We start from the raw sequence: 21,191 nt of genomic DNA on the forward strand, positions 1-21,191 counted from the left end.
AAGAACCTACAGATTCCTGTCTTGCAAGGAAATTAAGAACCTACAGATTCCTGTCTTGCAACAAGTGTAGATTGCATTTGTCCCAAAGATGAAGGAGCCCCCAGCCTGCTCCCCTGCTTCTCTCCCTGCCAGTCCCCTGCTGCTGCCTGTGGATTGAGTTTTGTGAATTGTTTGTTGTTGTTTTTTAATACAGATAGCTTTCCTTTCCTCAATTTAGGCATGCTGCTGCTCTTTTAATTGCACTGATGGGATGATGGCTGTTTCTGTGTTTATCTCTCCCCCGTTATTTTTGCATATTCATGTTTTGCTTGTTAGTTATTTGAGGCCGCTCTGCTCTAAGAGATGATTTCTTCATAATGACGGGTTTTTTTTTTTTAAGTTGATGTAGTTAATTTAAAAATACAGATGTGTGTTTCCAATCATTCGTTCTATCGTGCATTACTGTATGTTTGTGAAACACCATTGCTATGCTCTGCCAGTGCTACTGGGTGCTGATGGCAGGAGCTGAGCAATACCCCTCCTGCCAGCTCCAGCGCCGCACTGGCCACTGCCTGCTCAGCGTCCCTTTGGCCTGAGTAGGACTGCCAGGCTTTAACTCTTCTACTACAATTCTGTTGTTTTCTTCCCTAATCACTTTAAAATCACTAAAGATGTGCTTCAAACCTACGCCCCTGTCCCAGGCCAGCTGTGTGCTTCCTGTCTGCTGGGAGGGAGGACAAGCTGGGAATATTTTGATCTTGCTAATTAGTATCTTTAGTGCCAATTTTAACTTAATGAGTTGTGGAGAGAGCAAGAACCATTGCTTGGACTCAATCTAAAGCATAAATAAATTGGATGAGGAAGGTGCTTCTATTTCCACAACTTCTCTCTCGTCAGGGTAGTATTTTATTTTAGTCACTGTTTTGCTCTCAGCTGAGCGATGCTATGTTTTTACTGCTGCATGGACAGATGGGGGAAGGAAAGAAGAAATGGCTGAGTCTTTAATTAGCGACAGAGAGCCAGAGCTTGCCTTTCCAGAGCATTGAGGTTTTATATAGGATGGGGAGACTGAGCAGCTTGATGGAACCAAAAGCCCTGTATCCACCGCCAGGGGTTTCTATGGTAACTGGATCCCAAATCGTATATACAAACAGAGCCGGTGGGGGGACCTCCTTCTGGCTGGTCTGCAGGAAACCCATCAGAAAAGGGGCGTTTTCAGGCTGTAAAAAGGCCTTGAAATGTAAATATTTTTTTACTGTCTTGTGAGTGGTGTAAGTTTTGGGATCGCTGCTGAATAATTCTAAATCTGTTCCTGCATGTTGGCTGCCGCTGCTCATGGTAGGTGTGAAAGTAATCACCATGAAGCTTGCACAGGGCTGTGGGTGCAGGGCGAGTTACCCGGCGCATCATTGCGCTCATAAGCATCTGGCTGCTGCACATAGTTAATAACCTCGCTGCTGCCACGCAGGTAGGCTGTATCCTACATGGCTTTTGTGCCAAGCAAACTAAATTATACATTTGGATTTTTCCTGCCTCGTTCTTCATAAAAAGCACAAATTAGGAGGTTCCTCTCTAACCGCTGTACCTGGTGAATTAAGGGAAATTATCAACCTGATCAAATTAGCAGCATGAGAGCAGCCAAAGCGGCCATGACTCAGCCCGAGTGCATGTGTCCATTCTCTCTACATGTTACTTCTACTGGTGGAAAAAATGAATGAATGATGAATTTAGCCTGCTTGCCCTCCTTTTGAAATGTAGAGCAATTACTGTTATTTTTCACTCACCCGAAGTCAGGCACCGCTAACGCAGGGATCATTTCAAATCAGAGGTGGTTATTTCCTGTGGCCACCAGTTCCACAAGGATTCCTTCCTGTTTTGATTCGGATAAAGGGGAGATAGCAAGAAGCCTGTGCTGAATAATCTTTCCTCTTATGAGTGTCTTGGATCCTTAGTGAGTGGTAAGGCACATGATGGTATTTGTCAAGCATAATTCCTGCGCTTTGCTAGGAGCTGGAAGGGATGATGCCTTTATTTGCATTGGACTTATGTAATGCATACGTAGTGGAGAGATTGTACACAAAATTACTGTATGAAAGTAGATAAGACCTCCTACACCTGAGTGCACTACCTGTCCCATTATAGCTTTTAAATCTCCGCAGTGAAAATGACTTATTGTGCGTAAATTACAAGGCTAACAAAAATGTGCTCTAACCTGTGGAACGTGCAGCACATGTTAATTTTTGTTTGTTTTTCTACAATCAGGCATTTGCAGAAAGCTTTGTGTGATTTATTCTTTTCTTTTTAATGAATTGTTAAAAATGTTTGAAAAGGCATTAAATCTTCCTTTCTGCCATTAATCTGTAAAAGGGGAAGGGGATTTTAAATGGCCTCTTAGTATATTGCTTTATAAAACTGCTGATTCTAGCAGCACCGGAATAGGAACACATACTAATGTAGGAAACACTGAATGCAGTCAGGGCCTCCTGCATTTATGGAGAAAAAGACTAATAGCTCCATTTTAACAAGGCTCTTAACACTTTGGGCCATCAGCAGGCATTGAGTGAGTGAAATTGGGAGAGTTCCTGTGTGCTAAAAGCATTGAAGTTCACCATTTCGTACTCCAGCTGGAGACTTCCAGCTTAGAATTGTGCTCTCTAGCCCACTCCAGTTGCCATCTTCAAACAAACCAAGCAGTGGGCTGGCATTTTAACTGAGTGCACTAATGTTTCACTTCTGAAACAGCACCAGAGCACACCAGATGCATATAAGTCCCAGATGGATACTTAGATTTGCAGTGGTGTTAAGGGAAGTTTCTGGATTTGTGTTAAGATTGAAAGCAATGCCTGTTTATATTGTGTTTTATACTTGAGAAAAGCACAAGCGTGGAGGAAAACAGCAGACTTGGTACTAAGATGCTTGCTTTGATTCAAGGAGTTGCACTGCAGGGATCAGAAGCAGTATGCTTACTTAGATTAGCTCCTCATGTTATTGAATTCTAGGAAGAAAGCCAGTCAGGGAAGGGGAGACAGTATCCCAGCTAGCATGCAAACAAGGAGAAGTCTTGAAGATTGTACCTGTTCTAAACAGCTCTTTGATACAGAAGCCTTTCTTGTTAGCAGTGATAAGATTATGTATGGGATTTGGAGCTTCTTTGAGCCCCTACCTTTCTTCTGTTGATTTTGGCATATTGTAGCATCATATGTTCTCTGCTTATCGTTTTGAGATGCATTGTTAGTAGCTGGGGTGCATAATTGATCTTCATGTCTAATTACTCTCCTCTCCGCAGGTTCCTGGAAAAGGTCCAGATGGGAGCTCATACAATCTCCACTTCGAAGGGATGGAAAGGCAGTATGCATCTTTACCCAGGTACAGTGCTAAGCCTTGTACCTCTCACTCTCTGATTTACCCTCCCTCCAGTGTGTAGGGAAATCAGCCTAATCCCTGGCTCTTGCATGAGACATTATATTGCAATTTCATCTTGTCACCTTTTCTGCTGATGTATTGCTGTCTTTATAACTGTCCTAATTATTTGAACTTTCAGTTTTAAAAGAGAAAGTCTCTCTCACTGAACATGTCAGCAAGAGCCGTGATCCACTTGTAGAGAACGTGACACTGAGGGAGCTGGCTCTGCAGTGATTACAGCAGGTCACAGCAGAGCATAACTAACAGAGTTTATAGTGATGAAATCCATCTGGCAATGATGGAGTACTGCTGTGGAAAGTCTCCACTGCGGCAACCACAGCTACTGAAGTCCCATGTTGCTGCAAAGTCCCACTGAGTAGAAGTCCTATTCCTGTAGAGTTTCTCTGTGCCTAACTGAACCCTGTGGAAATAAGAATTAATCCTCTGAAGGCTTTTTCAATTTTTAATTCTTATCCAACTCAGTCAAAAGTAATTCTAGCTGAAACCAGTGGGATATAAGAAAAAGAAAGCATTTCACAGATTACAGTCCCGTTTCTATGGGACTTCTAAACAGTGTAAGATGTAGCAAGCTAGAAAAAAGAGTGAGAGAACACCAGAAGAGAAGATGGGAAGAAAGCTAGAAAAATAGAAAAAATTCTCCCTGTAGAACCAGGGGGCTGGGAAAAACTTTCACAAGATTGCACAGTCCAATTCTTGGACTCCCTAATCAGGTAATTTATAAAAACAAAGCAAAAATAAGCATGAAGAGATTCTTAGATGTGAAGTTGTGCTGACATTTAGGAAACCAATGAGTAGCCTCTTTTTCTTCTTTTTTTCTCCATTGGTCTATTTGCATTCATAGGAGGTTACAGCAAAGTTTGACTGACAAATATGCAATGCTGTGTTCTATTCAACATGAAAATAAAAAGAATATCTTACTTTTGGAAGCCCATGCATAGAGGCTTTTTCACACACACACACAAAAAAACATTATTAGATGTTTGTAGGCATTTTTAATGTGTGATTTTTAAACCAAAAGTTTGTCTGTAGTCTAGTTACTGCCTTCAAACAACAGTATTTGTCAGCCTTTGTTTTGGAACTTGTTCCTGTGCGCTTACTGGCTTGTGTAGCACTTTTTTAGCTGTGTCTTACTGTGTTGGTTAAAGAAACATCTTCTTTCATGGTCCTTCAAAACTCACATCTCCTGTCATCCTGTCATCCTGTCATGTTGTAGCAGGGATTTTTGCAGGTTGGTTCTCTGTACTTCAATGTAGTCCTTGTAGTCCTTTCTTTTTTTTTTTTAATCTACTTTAAATATGTTGGTTACTTCCTTTTGAATTACAAGAATGAAATAGTAATTGCTGCCCAGTGTAACTCTCTACAGCCATTTTTCACATTCCCATATCATATCCCCTTTTATTCATCTTTCCTTCCAATGACTCAGCTTAATTTTTGCAGTCTTTACAAATGAAAATTTCCCAGTGAAGTGACTTTCATCACCCTGAACTCTCTTTGTATCACCAGTATTCCTTTTTGAGCTAGAATACCCAGTAGTGAGCAGAGTCCTGCGGATGCAGGCACACACTTACTTGATGTAGCAGCAAGGCGTTCTGTGTATTCCGTCTGTTCCTGTTCTTTTGCACCCTCAGTGTGTCCCCTAGATGTATGGTTCCCTGAGGCACCCTGCGTATTTTCAAGGTAAATCTGTCTAATCATAAATCTCCGTGTTCTTCCTGAAACTTCAATTTGAAGGAAACATGACACTCTCAGCTCTTCACAGCTCTCCTGAAAGGTTTGAGCGTTTAGCTGGCTGGGACTCACCATTTAGGAAGTCATCCAGACATTCAATAAGCTTTTGGAGATCAGTGTGAGAAGAATATTGTTTGTCAGTGCCTAAGAAGATTATGCTGCAGTGAGATGGAGCGTACATCAGATGGGTTATGTGCAGTGCCCAACCTGAAGGCTCACACTGTCACGTGTAGGCCTTGTCACTTTTGTGTATGCAAGAGCATTTCCATCTGGACAGGAGTAGAGCTTTGGGATAGCCTGACTTTGGATGTGCCTGCAGTTGAGCAATTGGCTGTTGTGCTTTATGCTTACATTTTGTAAGTTTTGCAGTTTCACATTACTGCAGTAATTAGGCCCTGACAGTCACAAATGACTGGATTGCTACAGTGAAGTCTACATCCAGAAGAAGTGGATGCAGTCTCATTGCCAGCCACTAATGGAAATGAGTGATTTCTTTTTTTTTTCATGGCTGAATGCCCAGGAGTGTAGAGAAATCCAGGTAAAAGCCACCTATTTGCCAATCTATTCTCAGTGGAGTATCTTGAACACTACTGTAATGTACAGCATCAGAAGACAGACGGTGATGGAAAAGGAAAGAAATAGGTGGAGCTACTAAGGTAGCATCTCCTCAAAGAATGCCATTCTTCTCCCCAGCATTCTCATAGTTCGTGATTGTTGTGTCCTCCTTGTCTTGTCCTGTCCTCATCTTGGTCAAACCACCTAGCTGTATATGGTATGGAGGTGGCATATAATTGTCTATGAATTTATTCACCTAAGTCCAGCTTAATAGGAGATATTTAGGGAGGATCAGATGAGGGCTGTATTGCTATACAGCATTGAGTCTGGGAGGCTCTGAGCTTTGCCTGCTTCTCTGGCATGGCACAACACTAGGAAGGAGAGGAAAGTGATGTGGCTGCTTCTGATTTCCCTGGAGGAGAGTGAGGAGGGAATCTGTGCAGTGTCAGGAGGAAGTGGGACCTGCACAGTGAAACTGTTCTGCTTACCTGAAGCCAGCAGAAGCCATGCCAGCATGTGCATGGACAGACAAATCAAGGAAGAGAGCTTTGGTTTTCCTCCCCACTGAGCAGGCAGGAAAGATCATCTGCCAAATAGCTTTATGAGCATGCGGTGCCTGAAGGCACCACCCCGTTCAGCGCAAAGGCACATGAAGGGGAAGATTGTCAGCAGCATCTGCACATCTTTGCACTGGGTTGTAAAATCTCATCGTTAAACAGCATTGCTGCTTTGCTCTTTTGTATTTCTCTGGCTTTCTCTGAAGCTGTTAATTTGAGACCAGATATTATGGGCCAAATTCAGATGCTGTATTAACCATATTTGAGGAATTCTGCTGTGTTGCATGTGCTTGCCTTCTCAATATATGTCACAGCAGATCCAGTGCTCCAGTCTCACTAAGCTCAGTGACACTTTTCGCCTCTGAACGCAGGATCTGTTCCTGTGTAAGGTTATGTTTTTAATTAACAGCTGAAAACAGGAGGCAGCAGCCTTTGGAGGAAGGCTTTGTATGTGACAGGTTTAGTGAGCGGCCAGATGAGTTACCTAGTTAAGTTTCAAGCTAAAATAGTGCCAGTCTGTACACTTTGTTTGGAAATGTCTACAGAGCCAAACATCTGAATTGGATGATAAATGGCTGTGGCAGGAGAGTGGCAGGTCTTCAGCTTACACTGCATTGTGCTGTTCCATCTGTAGAAAAGGAGCAAAATGAGAAAGACAGAATGGAAGGCTTTGCAAGAGAGATACAGTTCTTTGCACTCGGTGCTTGCATATTGCCCTGGGGCTAAGGCTAAGTAGTGCTGAATGGTTTTATTAAGCAATGTTAAATCCCCCCTGCTTAGGAGGAGAATGGCTTGATTCTTATACGCCTTAGCCTCCTCTTTTGGCAAGAGAAGCATGACAGGGGTGTGGAAGACAGAAAAACATTAGTATTTCTTAAACTATTTTTAACGACAGTTTTCTTGGTGTAATCCAGAATATTTTCCTGATAGAAGCATGGAATGGATACTAAGATGGAATTGCTCTATTTGTTCATAGTTTTATTTTTGAACTTGCTTGTATGAAAGCCTGTCTTAATGTAAATCACAGGCTTGCCAATGGCAGCCTTGTTCAGAAGAATCTTGTGTCTCCATACTTATTCTTTGCTGTGGTGATGGAAAAACTGGCTGTAACCAAAAGCAGAGACTGTCAGATGCTGAGATGGGACACTGCTGGCATGAGTGTAAACAGAAAGTTCATTCATCTTGCTGGTAAGAAATGCTGATTCCAAAAGAAATCTAGTATTCCTGACTTTCTCTGGAATCCTCCTGTCACTGAAAAACATACATTTTGTCAAGAAAAGGGGTGGAACTACACTGAGGATGTCACAAACTAATTACCAGAACAAAAAATGAGTTCAGGCTGTGTAGATGAGTTCAGCTCTATTGCTGTGGCTGGGAGGAGACCATTAAGCAAGCTAGCAATTGGCTCAAGGAATATCTGTCTTGAATGCAGCATCCACCCTGAAAATGGGAAGTCTGCAAATGTTTTGAAGAAATGGTTTTGCAATACGATAACATCCATGTCGTCTTGTCATGCTGGAAGTTCCTCTTCACCTCAACCATGTAGCTCACACTTTTTCACGCAGTAGCTAGAAGAAGCACAGCTGCCATTGTTAGATTTGAAACCAGAAAGGAAACTTTGAATGCCTTATCTGAGCCTTCTAAGCTCTCTACCTTTCTACTTCAGACTAAATTTTGATTTTGAATTTTATTTTGATCCATCATGTCACTTTTATAAATGTAATGAAATTAATTAAAATTTCCAGTAGTGGAGAATTTGTCACGTTCTTCAGAGCATAATCATTTTGCTCTTTTTAGAAGTTTATTTCTTTTTTTCCTAAGTATGAAGTTGTTGGTCTTCCTTTTCCAGACACTGTACGTTTCTACTAGATTCTAAGAGCCAGGTGGTCTGCAAAACCCCTCTCCTTTGGTAGCTGTATGCGGTGATCCTTTATGTTATCTTTTAACCTCCCTCTCAGTAAATTAAATAATTGAACACTTAAGTCTTTCAGTATAGAGCATGAAAACCACATTGACTCAGGAGACAGGAATCCCCATGCAGACAAATTACGAGGTAGCCTCCAGAGTCAAGTCAAAAACATTTCCAACTGTTTGGATCAAAAGAAACATTTCTGTAACACCTATGTTGTGAAGAGATAAGGATCTTCAAAGAGAAGGAATGGATTACTAAGCAAGTTTCATTAGCTTTTTCTTGCAGTTGAGTGCTTTTGCCTTTATTTTACTGAGTTCATTTCAAAAAGCACAATTTCTGCAACTGTATCTCAAAAAAAACATCCAAAAGTGACTTGCCACAGATCACAAGAAAAAGTTAATACTCTATTAAATAAGTCATCATTCATCATTGTATAGTAGAATCTGAAATTAATATACTGACATTACTTAAATATGTATAAAGTGTATTTGCCTAGTTAGCAAAAAGAAATCACAATTTTTAGTGCAGACTATAATTAGCTGCAAATCAACTTGTCAGAGCATTCCCAGCCTATGGGAATTGACTAACCAAGGAGCACAGATGAAAAAGGAAGGCTTAAAATCAATAATTTGAATCAAGATTCCCTGCTTGTTGGATAAATCACAATTATGTTTTTTGCTTTAAATCCCTTTGATTTAACTAGGTCCACCCGTATTGCAAGAAGTCTGTCGTTGCATTATATTCCCTCAGCAGTGCAGTCATGGTTATAGCTGTGGGACGGGATGTTGTGGTTGCTTTTTGTTGACCCATGTGCAGTTACAGCGGTCACACAGTGGCAGGCGCTTCTCTGAAATGCCAACAGTGCTGTCCTGCAGCACTGCTGCTCTTCTGCCAAGTTATCTTCTAGGGACCTTCCTGGTGCTCAGCAACTTCTTAACAGCTATCTGCTCTCAACTTTCCATTGTTCCACTCTCCAGCTGACCTCATTGCATGGCTCCACTCTGATCCTTTTTATCTTTCTATAGCCTGAAGTCGTGCTTTGTGATAGGCACAGGGGGACAATACTGACGCGGACTGCAGGAATTGCAGGTGACTCAGTGCTGCCTTCTAGCACTGGTAAAATTGTAGGATCCTTTACCTCATTCAACAGGGCACTTGCAGGCATATTTTCATAAACATGGGTTGTTTTTTGTTAGTTTTATGGGTTTTGTTTAGCTTCGCCAGAATGGCGATTGTATTTTTTTTAATGTTCACCTGATAAAGCTGCAAAGCTAAGACAACTTGATTATTTGAAGTCTTAACAATAATTAAATAGGATTACAATTAAATAGGGAGCAAAAACGAATGACCACCTAATTTCATCATCCTACTCCTATGAAACATAAATAATATTCAAACAGTAGATTCTTCAATGCACTTGATTATTAACTTTCTCTTCTGTTTTAGTCATCTAAGTCATATCAGTAACTCAGGGATATTTTTTAAATATGATTTTTATCTTGACAGCTGTATTTTCATTGAAAATGCAGCAATGTCTTATCTGTCTGCATCTTCCAATGTAGTGATCTCATTATAAATGAAGTATGTGTATGGTTTTCATTGGTTTTTAAGTCCTGGCAGACAAATTTAGAATCAGTTTTAATGGAAATACTGGTCTTACTCGAGGACCTCCAAGATACATTGCAATAAACCAGCCATGATGAAATGCGGGCAAAGGAAAAAAGAGATCATTCTTACATGCTAGAGCACAAGCTTGTGAACCAGGCTGCTTTGCTTATTAAAAGATTAGCTTAAATCCAATATCAAACAGTTTAAGGTCTGCTTAACTAACTTTACTTAACTCTGCAAGGAAATAAAACTGATTGCTATAGAAACTGGCCAACATCTGTGAGAGGTCAGGAAAGTCATTGTATTTCAGGAAGAACAGCATCCAAGTCTGAAATGGGACACCTCGTTGTGATAAATGCACACAGCAGGAAGCTGGAAGTGCTCTGTTGCATCTTGCTATTACCTTTGTTTCAGTTGCTCCACCGCATTGTGCTGTGGTGCTAATAACATCTCTGTGTCTTGTATTGCGTCTGAAGGCTTTTTGTGTGTGTGTGCTACCAAATGGTATTTGTCCTAAAGCTTTTGAAGTTCATAAATAATCTGTGCATACCTTGTGCAGGGAGAGTCTTGGGACTAAAAACCAGTGCAGGTAGGGAAATGTCCACTGTGTGCTAGTTCAAAAAATGTTCTTGTGTCTGAGGCAACCTAAATTTATCCAAGGCTTGGCTGAAGGGAAGAAAGAATATCGTAAATAGGATCAGAAGTATAGATGTAAGTGGAATTTAAAAAGAAGGGGATGCAGTTGTTAAATATTAATACAGCTTTCTAATGAGGAAAGAAATATCAACTGAAACTAACTGGCTGCCTCTATCCTAGCCAAATTGAGTCTTTATGTTGAAAAAGTATACTTTAGAAAGCCAGAAAGGTCAAGGTTCGTGACATCAAATCATGGATAGTGGCTGGCAGGCCACCTCTGTAATTTCCATGGGAATAAAGAAAATAGAGCAAAGAAAACGCCTGCAACAACTGGGACATAGCTTGAAAAGAACATTAAAAGCCAGATGTCCCAGAAGAATACTTTGGAATTGTAGGGGGAGGCAGATGGGGATGGGGTTTGTCAATTTTTCTAATAAGTCAGTCAACTCCTCATAGCGAAGAGCCCATTAATGCAATATGGAATAGTTTAGAAGTCAATTAATATTTTGAAACTAAACAACTAGCTTTTTTATTGCAAGGAGATATTAGCTGGAATAAATAAAAATACTTCAGAATGTCACATTTACAAAAAACATGGGTCTGGCATGGATTTTAGTTTATAAGCAGGCATAAGGATCGCTCGCTAAAACTAGGAACTCCAAATACAGCTTAAGAATACAATAGTGGAGAAAAATGTTGCTTTTGAACAAAAGGGCTTGAATTAACATTATAAAATTTAATGAAGTCATGGAGACATCGCCTCAGTAACAGAAAAGAAAGCTATATTAGCTATGCTTCCAATGAGCAAAAGAACAAAACAGCTGTTCAGAACAAAATTTTAATGAAAGAAATAAGTGTCAGTAGAAAATGGTTAGGTTGAGATGAAGGATCTGTGGAAAAAAGATAACTGAATGCAAATTAAAAACAAGAAGATCAAATTAAAAAACAAAAGCATATGTCCCATAGAATTCATCAACAAAGTGATGTGCTGAGTGAAACCTGGGGAATAAGATGTGTGCTACAAAATGCAAATACATCCTCTGCATTGTCAGGACGGATATTGAAATGGCTCAGGAGAGCAGAATGGGAAACTCAGCTGGCCACTGCGTAGCTGTGGATATTTGGAATAAAAGTGGAATAAAAAAATTTGGAATATTTGGACTGTAAGTCTGAACTCATGGAGACTGTGGGCTCGAGGATTCAAGTGAGGAAATAAGTTTTTGTAGGAGAGTTCTTTGTAAAATAAGATGATGCAATCCCAGTGTAGGCATTGCCTTTCTCTTGGTAAATAAGTCTGGAGGTGTGGCTGAAAAATGATTGCCTGTGGGCATGCTTTAGAAACACCTGAGAGGCAAAATGTAGGAAGCTAACAGTACTGGGTATAAATGACTGAGGTACCTGAGGACAATGGGCAAGGATTTTTTGAGCAAGCGTCCTGCATTTGTCTGACAGCACTGTGCATAGATGTCTTGCATATTCCATCATAGCTCTGCAAGGCACCTGTAAAGAAACAGCAGCTGGGTGATGGCACCCGTCACTCAGAAGCGGTCTGCAGGTACTTCTCCACAATCTAGCCCATGCCCTTGTCTTCCCAAAATGTTTGCAAAAGCAGGTTCAGCAAAAGCAGGAATGGTTGTTGTGAAGAACAAGGAAGTTGCACTGTCATGATGGCAAGAATTCAGTTTCTAATAACAAGCCATTCAAAGCAAATCGCCTAGAAGTACTCCTATGTGTGCACTTCTGAAAAGGATAGGCAATGAAGTAGGAAAGTGAATTGTATGTGAACAGACTTAAATGAGTGCTGTAAGGTAATAATGGGCTATGAAATCTTAAGGACTGAAATACAGTTCTGGGTTCTTTTACAAACACGTGGGGAGGGGACAGGGCTGTGAGCACTCAGTGCGACCCTCTGCGAAATGAGAACCATAGAGAAACTCAGGAATGGTGCCTTAAAACAGACCTGTGGCTGCTTATGGTTGTTACTCTCTGTGAAAACCTGAGTTGAGAGGAGAGCTTTTATATAAATGGGTGATTAAAGGAAAGAGGTAACTAATTTGCGATGAAGAGAATCACTGAAGAAGTTAGTAGTAAAAACAATTGCTAGAGTGGCTGTTTAATACAACACATTCAACTGGCAGCCAGACTGCTTCCATTTCATGAGTAGGTGACATACTTAATTTCTCAGCACAGAAGTCTACTTAACACATACCAAGAGAATATCCTAAATGTCATGGTTTTTTATCCACTTTCTTTGCTCAGTCACCTAAGGCTGTTATTTTGCTCTTCCTCTGTGGCACTTCAGAAAGTCAGATTCAGATATGCTTCCGGATATGTCGATCCAGGTTGAGTAACACCTTATTCTGCAAGAAATGCCATAGAAACTAGTATAAGCCTGATCCTGAACCATTGCAATCCATGGTTATGTTCCTCTCAATTTCAGTGGGGAGAAGTTTAGCCTGAAATGCAGTCTGTGTTAGAGCACATTCCATCATTTCTTTGCTGTCTGTGTTAGTTTGAGAGTAATTTGATACAGCTTGGTATTATTTCTTATACCTAATTGGCATCCTTGCTTTTTCCCTGTGAACTCTGCACATCAGTGTTAGTAGTCAAAACTTCTCCATATTTTGAAGACACTAGAAAAAGGAGCGTGTCTTTGCACGCTATTTTCTTCTCCACAATACTGCATCTTAGCACAGATGTAAGCAAAGTAGGACTTTAAAATAAATGTAATTCAAGGTCATTGGAGAATTGCAAGCTTTCAGATCAGTAGTAGTTATGGTCCATTAACTTCGTAAAGAGCCAACATAGAGCTGAAACTCTTGTTGTACCTTGTTAGGGAAAATTAATTCCTGCTGTCTTAAGAATCTTCACTCTCATCTCTAGGCTTGGAAGAGATTGTATTGTTCTAGTATTTAATAGTTATGTAAATTAGCACTAATTTTGTCACTCAGCACCTGTACAAAATTTTCTACCGGAACAGTTGTTTAAAATATGGCATAAACAAAGCACAAGATACACTGGGATACTGCTCTTTCATGGTGGCTTATTTGGGAAAATCTGAATAAACTACTTGAAGGTGCTGGGGATGTGCCAGAAGTACACCAGCCAAACTTGGTAGGCGCGTGGTCAGTGTTGTATAGTATGCAGGCCACTCTTGTCCAAAAGGATTCATTTAAAGGCTAGAGCAGGCGGTGAGGTGAGGAGTCACGTAAACTGGAAGCTTTTCCTTAAGTCACCACCTTCTCTCTGTGTGCAGAGTAATTGATATCTCTTGCACTTGTAACAGCTGAAAAAACAAAGCAGAACATGCAAACACATTGACTATACAACATACATGGGAAGCAAAAGGAGGCGAGCGTTAACTTTAATAGAAGGTGAATTATCTGCCATCTTTGTTCCACTCCAGATGTAATTCAGGAAGGAGATTGGATTTGTGTTAGGTAGCCTGAGACAGTGCCTTGGCAAATGGCAGCCAGTTCCAAGCAAGAAAGGAGAGAGGGCAGTAATGGTGTGAACAAAGCCCAGCCCAGGTTATCAAATAAAACCCAAGCGAACAGGGGTGCTTGGATTTTGAGTGGCTGGATCTTTTCTCCATTTAAAGCAGAAAAAGAGCCTTTGTTTTCCACGTGAAAGGAAGTACTCTGAGAGCAGTCTGTTGTAGATCATGACAAAATCTGGCAAGCAAAACCAATCTCAGCAAGATTTCACAGTTGAAAATCCATGTGAATGGCTTTTTGCTTGGATCTAGGTGTTAGCGTGCTGTTGTACATATCCATGTGCCACCAGGCTTTGGTCCCTCACTTAGCATTTGTATTATGAATTTTGAATCAGTCTGCGATGCTGTGCTTTAAAGAAAAGAAATGTTACTTTCCTGAGAACAGAGCAGTCTTCAGTACAAAAAGGATGCGTTATTAGAAGACCGTTTTTATTGTCACATTGTTCCTTTCATTTTATTTTCTTAGGGAGGTCATAGCAGTGTGCTCTTGAACTGAAATCAGCCACCCAAAACAGTAGCTGCAACAAAATGAATAGAAGAAAGGACGTACTAACAGTCTTTCTTCCAAAGACCAGTAACAGCAAACATGCTTTACATTCGGCAATTACACATTTCCAAAATGATCTAAAAGCTTTAAGGACAGTTCTCCCTACCTGCCTGACTCCATGCAGGGAGTCCTCTAGTTAACATTTTAGAGTTCTCTAGAGGCACTGGGGTTTCTCATTGACTGAGGTGTTGGGCTGAATGTGAGCACGTTTCGGTAAGGAGCCCCACACAGCTTGGCGTGCTGCTCCCCTGCAGCACAGCATGGCTGTGCCAGTGCTGAGAGCTGTGCCGTGCTGACCCGCTGGCTGCCTCTGCATCACAGCACAGGGTGGCACAGCAGAGCGGCTGGGAATGGAAGTGGATTTCAGAAGGAAAAAAAAAAAAAAGCCAATTCAATTAGTCAGTTGAAATTGAGTTGGGGTTTACAACTTGGATTTTTAGGCTGGGATCCATCAGAGCACTTAAGCACCTGCTTTAACATGAACACATTTTGCTTTTCAATAACAAGCATTTGCCTGGCTATCAGAGGCCTCCAGGAAACCTGGACTTAAATGCATATTGTGAAGCAGGGCAAAGATGAGAGACAGTCAGGGATACTTAAATAAATTTTGTTTTTTCTCTCCCTGAGCTCTCTGTGGTTTAAATAATGCCTCCCTAATGTTACTTTAATGTGCTGGCTTTTGTTAAATATCCTGTACGTAATATCAAAAGAAGGTCATTTAATGAGTAATATGACTTTTTCTCTGAAGAGACTGGTTACTGATCTTAACTTGGAATCTCTTTAGTATTGTTGAAGGAAATAACAACCTGAATGTCATTTTAGTTTGATTTCTTTGTGTGAAGGGCTGACAGCTCTCCCTTCTCTCCCATCACCAAACATCTAAAGAGAGCTCTGTTACTGAGAGATTACTGCACTGGTTCTTGGTCCTACAGAGATTTCATCAGAAGTGTTTCGTTCTTAGCAGACAATGGAAAATGTTCTGCTGTCTCTCGTTGCACTTCTTTGAACGCAGTCTAAAAATATAAATGGAAATTATAAATACATCTGTAATGGTGGGTCCCAGCTGAAATCATTTTAATCCCAACCTGGGGAAAAAAATCAGCACAGAGCCCTTAACCCTGGTCTTTTCCTCCATCGACATTTCACCATCAGTTGTACTAGTAGTACATTCCACAAGTTGTATAAGTTTGTCAAGGAACTGTAGCATGCAGAGGCCATTTTGTATCCATTGAAAGATACTGCTGCTTTCTGCTTTTCTGATTTAAACGCTGAAATGTTCGTCTTGAGTATCATGTTATATTATAGATGCCTCATGTGATGCAAAATTCCTCCCCTTTACTTTTTGATCATTAAAAAAAGGGGACTTTTTAAAGGCTGCAAAATTCTTATCTTGCAGATGGCACAGAATTAAAGAAAGTTCTGTTTTACTGGAATTCAAATTTCACATGTGTTTGTGAAAGAGGAACCCAAGTCAGTGTTAAGGATTTAATGCTGAGGTTTGGAAAAGGCATCATTCTCAGCTCACCACAGGACCCTCTCTTACATTGTGCTTTTTGGCCATGGGATTCAAAGAGAGGTCTGTCAAGGTTAAATAGCAAATTTGTTGTTTTTTCGTATCACCATCTGTGAGTACCTACCTGCCACGAGGTGTTTTGTGCTTCTGAAGCCTGCACCTTTCTGCAAACCTGCACTAAACACCTATAGTTGTGTGAGTGAGTTTTGGGGAGGAGGGGCCGCTGGTCTGCTTTAAGGCCTGCACAAGCTGTTAATTGTCCACTGATTGCAGCTTTGTCCAAAGCACCTGGTTCTGCACGATGCTGCAGCGGAGGGCACACTGCTACCATGCCCCAGCTGTCGGGTTACTGATCGTTGATGTTACATCCATGTACATGGCAGGCCATTCCTCTAGCAGAATGCCTTGTTTCTTTGTAATTGCATATAATTACCTCTCTCCAGATCGTGAGCGCTCAGAAAGCGGGAAATAAAATAATTGTGTTGGCCTTTCTTTTATCTGGATACTTAAAAGAGAGAATCTAAAAGGAATGTTTCCATGGGGAGTGAGGCTTTTCAGCAACCCGTGTCCAGCACTCAGCTATTTCTTTGCTATCTAGGGCTTTCAGACCTTAACTTCCTGACTTCATTCCAGGATACAGATGTCTCATTCTCTCCCTGCCCTCTCCTCCCCCTTTAGATACCATTTTCCTATACAAGAGCCTAATCCAAAGCTCACTGAAATGCTTCCATTGACATCCAGAAGCTTTGGCTGAGCCTGGATGAGGCTGGGGCACCAATTTCCATGCAGCATTGTGCTATCCCTTCTTCTGTCTGCTATCTGGGCACGGCACAGATTGCTTTTCACCTTTCCTTCCTACTGCAAAGTGCACTGATGTTTTTTTTATGAACATGCCACTTCAAATCTATCACATCACACAATCTGAAAATAGTTAGAATTATATTGTAGTAGTGACCTTTATTGTTCATTAGTGAATCAGCAGCCTAGCTTACTGTGGCTTTAAATGAGCTATATAAATTGGTTGTTATTTTCAATGATGATTCCCTTGATTTGAACATACCCGAGCAAAGATAATTGTTTGATTGATTCATTATGTAAAGATTTGTTTCAAGTTAGAGGGTATTTTTATTTAATTTAAAAGAAATTTCCAGGCAAATAGAGACACACTGTCTTTAGGCATGTCTGGAATCTTTGCCAGGTTCTTACCAGGCTCAAATAGAGAGGTTCCACTCTCTTTTACTCTCTGATGCCCCATGGTAGCTTTGCTGGGGGAAAGGGAGAGGTGCCTGGGAGTCTCTCTCTGGGTGTGGGGGTGTCATCATCATCTGCATTGAAGCTGATGATGGTATCATTGCTTGCACATAGGGCTCTACTGCATGTAGTTGTTTTTTTTGCCACATTTAAAGGAAACCAAAGCTAACACAAAGTGGTGTTTTTTAAAGCCTCTCTTTATCACAGTAGTGGCTTGCTCCCATCCTTCAATGGCTATGCTGTCACTTTTGTGAGGTATCACTAATTCTCAGCTATTGGCATTGGGTTCCCATTACTTAGAGAGGTGGAGTTGCAGTGCATGTTTAAAGCCTGTTTTTCTGTCCTCTGCAGTGTGCTCACTCTTCCAGCTTTATCATCCTGATGTCTTCTGTCCTAGGTACGTGACTAAGCTGTTAGAAGTGTTGCCAGAGGCTGTGGTTGCTCTCTCTAGGAGGTTGCTGTGCTCCAAGAGCTTTACTGTTGCAAATCTTATTTTGTCATCTGGCATACAGTATGGTTTGCAGATGGCACAGAAGAAATTTGTTTAGAAGTTGCTTATCTCTATTACAATATAAATCTGGTATATTGATGATTGCACTAGTTTGCAAAGAGCAAAGGATGCTGCGCCCAGGAACCATGCAAATAAGTTCTGCTGAGTACATGATGCTGCCTGAGACAGGAGCACAACATGGAAAAAATCACACAAGTCTGCTGATGTCCTGTTATCTTCCCTATTTGATAGCATTGCCAGGACTTTTACTGCTGGAGAGGAAAGCAAAGAAGAGAAGAGTTGCCAGGCCAGGAGTGAAGGACACAGCTGGTATTGTTGGATAGGAGAGCATGCAGAAGGAACTACTGCAGGGAAGGAAGGGGAAGGGAGCAGTTACAGCAGTGTATGTGGTAGCAGTGCCATGTGTGCATCTCATCCACAAGCAGCTACTCTACAGGGCGTGCTGACAGGCTGGTTGGGGAACCAAGCAGACTCACGGCTGAATCTCACCTCTCTACTTCTCTGACGAGGATCTGATGTGCCAACCCCTCCTAATCTGAAAAAGTCAACAGCCTGGCCCAGGCTTCCATCTCAGAGAATGGTGAGGGCTTTGTAAATAGAGGAAACAATTGAATGATAAGTTCACACTTCAGCACGCTGCTTAACAACCTGATAACAGTTAATTACATACAGTATTTTTAAATGCAGCAACAGGCAGATAACTCATGCAGAGATGGAACACAGACACTGGGCCTTACCACTGAAGGTTAACCTCTTACTGCCCACATCCCTAAAGAGGTCTGCAGCCTGCAGCACCCGCTTCTCACCAGCTTTGAACATTCACTGGCCAGCAGTGACTCAGGGACATCCTCAGGGCTTTTCCTCAGCAACAGGTGAGCACAGAGCTGGAACAAGCTGCTCTTAGCCCATGGCACTTGCAGAGTCCCTCTTTGAGCAACCCGTGTCCTGGTGGGCAGGGAGCACAGGGCGGTAAAACATAGGATGTCTTCACCACAGCAGCAGGTAGCGTGTGTCCAGTCAGCAGTTGCTGTGCTGGCTGCAGCTGCACTGATGTTAGTGTAACAGTAGAAGCTCTTAAGGAAGAAGCCAGCATAAACACAGCTGGAAGGGGCTGCAGTCACAGGGCGCTCGTGGCCGTCTGCGTGTCTCGGCAGCTGCAGGCAGTGCTACTGCTCCCTGGGCACCGGGTGGGACGTTTCCGTCTCTCCCAGCCCTGTGGGATTCGGGGGTTTGACCCTTGTTATTTAAAGCTCAACTTCAGGACGTCTGCTGTCAGAGCGCCTGCAAAGTTTGTGACTTAATGCAAGTCTAATTAACTGATTTGCCTATCCAAACCTGGAGATTTACACACTTTGGTAGAGGCAGCTGTAAAGTTCTAACTTCAGCTGTTTATCATGCCCTGAGCCTTTAAATCTCAATTATTAAAGGTGGTGTTTAATGGCTGGCTGGAAAAGGGGTGGTTACCAGAGTGTTAATGGAGTGCTGTGAGCCAGGAAATCTATAATCTAATGCCTGTATAGAAATGAATGGCTCTAACAAAAGCGAATATAAGGGAAGGGGGGTGGGGAGGCTGTATTTACTGGCTGCTTGTGCTGTTTAGGAGCAAATCAATACGTGAGCAGTAGGGGAACAATGGGGATTGAAATACTGCCTGAAGAAACCAATAAGAGCTGCTTGTTTTTGAGGTCCCCCTTTCCCCCCGAAAGCAGGATCTTTCTTCTTAGATGTTGAACATTGCTTTACTGCGAAGCAGGAAGAAGAGAATAGCATATCCCAGCGAGTTTCAACAGAATGTCTGCACCTAGAAACAAAATGAAACAGAGGGAAAAATAACCAGCTACAGTCAGTTTCAAAAATCATTTCCTTCTTTTATTGAAGCATGATTTTACTACCCAGTTTGTGCCATCGGAGGCAGAATTGACAGCCATGCTTCATCATGGCAATGGGAGAAAACGCTGCAAGGAATGCTTTAATTTAAATGAGAGATGCTTAAAAAAAAAGGAGAAGAAAAAGCCTGAATGCTTGATAATAACATTAATAACCAGTTCTTACGGGTTTTTACTAGCCCACTAAAGATCAGGCAGCATGTTAAGATCCCAGCAGCTGAATAGTAAAGCCCCAGACCAAGGTTGTTATTACTTAGGAAGATTCTTTTAAATGACTTTTGTTATTTGTTGAAAATCATTTTAACAGCACAGCTGAATGATCGCCATGCTTTTAAATTCATTCCAAGTGAAAAATGAGAACAGGATAGAATTTGGTTTTATGTGTCTTTGAATGCACTTTATAAAATGTCCTGGGTAGCAGCAGTCATCAACAGGATGGGCTGATGGAGGAGGCTTCCTTGTGGAGGGGCTCTCCTGGGCCTTTAATTTTTACTCCGATAGCCTCCAAAAAAGCAGAGCCCTGCAGAAGAGCTTAGGGTGAGGTGAAGAGGTCTAGGATGTGTCTGGGCTCTTGCACTGCTGTGCTGTGCTAGTGGAGGGGTCTCACCTCTCAGTGCATAGCTGCCTTCCCATTGGTTGTCTGCTTTTTTGGGACAATAGCTCTTCTTGTGGCTCTTCTCATGGCAGGGCTAGCAGGTCCCCACATCCATTGGAGCTAATGTACAGTAACGCATCATTAAGGTACCTTAAGAGAGATTTCATTAGAGCATCTCACCCTGGTGATGGCAGTTCTGCACCTGTTTGGTGCTTCTTTGTATTGGTTTGTCTGCACCAAGATTCAGAACATTTGAGAAACCTAAAGTATTTGCTTTTCTTGCTGGCTTAAGACCCTTAGAAAGCGTTCTCCCCTCCATTGCAGCTTGGTCTGCATCGTTTCAGAAATCCAGCACCAGAGACCAAAGGCCAAGAACTATTTTAGTTTGTAGCAAGAACTTTCGGCCTCTGCTGATCTGCAAAACAAAAGACCAAAGAGACCAAAATCACGTCCAGGTCTCTCCCCAACAGAGCGTGGGGGTTCCTGAGCAACAAGCACGACTGCTTAGCATTGAGAGTAGGTTACCAATGCCAAGAGGTTAATGACTCACACAGTATTATGTTGTGTTGAATAATGAGTAACATATGAAATGAGACATGTTGTAATGACTTGCTGCTTGAAGTACCAATCTCCTAAACATCCCCTTAAGCTTGAAGAGGTCACAGAATAGCGATGTCTTGCTCAATAGGTGCTGCTTTATTTTATCCCTCCTGATAGAAGAGATGTGCCATGCCTGAGAGCTTACAAACAAAACAAGTGGTACACTGAGTAGGAAGGATTATTGGTCTGTTTGTTTTGAATGCTTATTGGGCATTTATAGAGCACTGGCGAGGGTATTCGGGTTTTGTTGCTGTTGATTTGAGTTCTTTAATCCTGATTATCACGGTTCCCATATTTGTCGGTTGGATTTAGGGAAGAAAAGAAAGGAGAGCTTTGCCTGCAGGATGGGATTCTCAAAAGCTGGTCAGATCTTCTGTGGAAAATAAACTAACGC

The 21,191-nt window shown here is 41.6% G+C and overlaps 1 protein-coding gene across 5 annotated transcripts in view; it reads left to right on the forward strand.

Moving 5' to 3' along the window:
• PARD3B (par-3 family cell polarity regulator beta) overlaps positions 1 to 21,191 on the forward strand; it is a 753,023-nt gene that overhangs the window by 720,406 nt on the left and 11,426 nt on the right. For all 5 annotated transcript variants that reach the window (XM_052674691.1, XM_052674688.1, XM_052674689.1 and 2 more), the window contains one exon: positions 3,266 to 3,345. In XM_052674691.1, coding sequence (XP_052530651.1) covers positions 3,266 to 3,345 — 80 coding nt within the window. The remainder of the gene's footprint in view (positions 1 to 3,265; positions 3,346 to 21,191) is intronic.

Source organism: Tympanuchus pallidicinctus, unplaced genomic scaffold (genome assembly GCF_026119805.1).
Source record: "Tympanuchus pallidicinctus isolate F22 unplaced genomic scaffold, pur_lepc_1.0 scaffold15, whole genome shotgun sequence".
Lineage (NCBI taxonomy): Eukaryota > Metazoa > Chordata > Aves > Galliformes > Phasianidae > Tympanuchus > Tympanuchus pallidicinctus.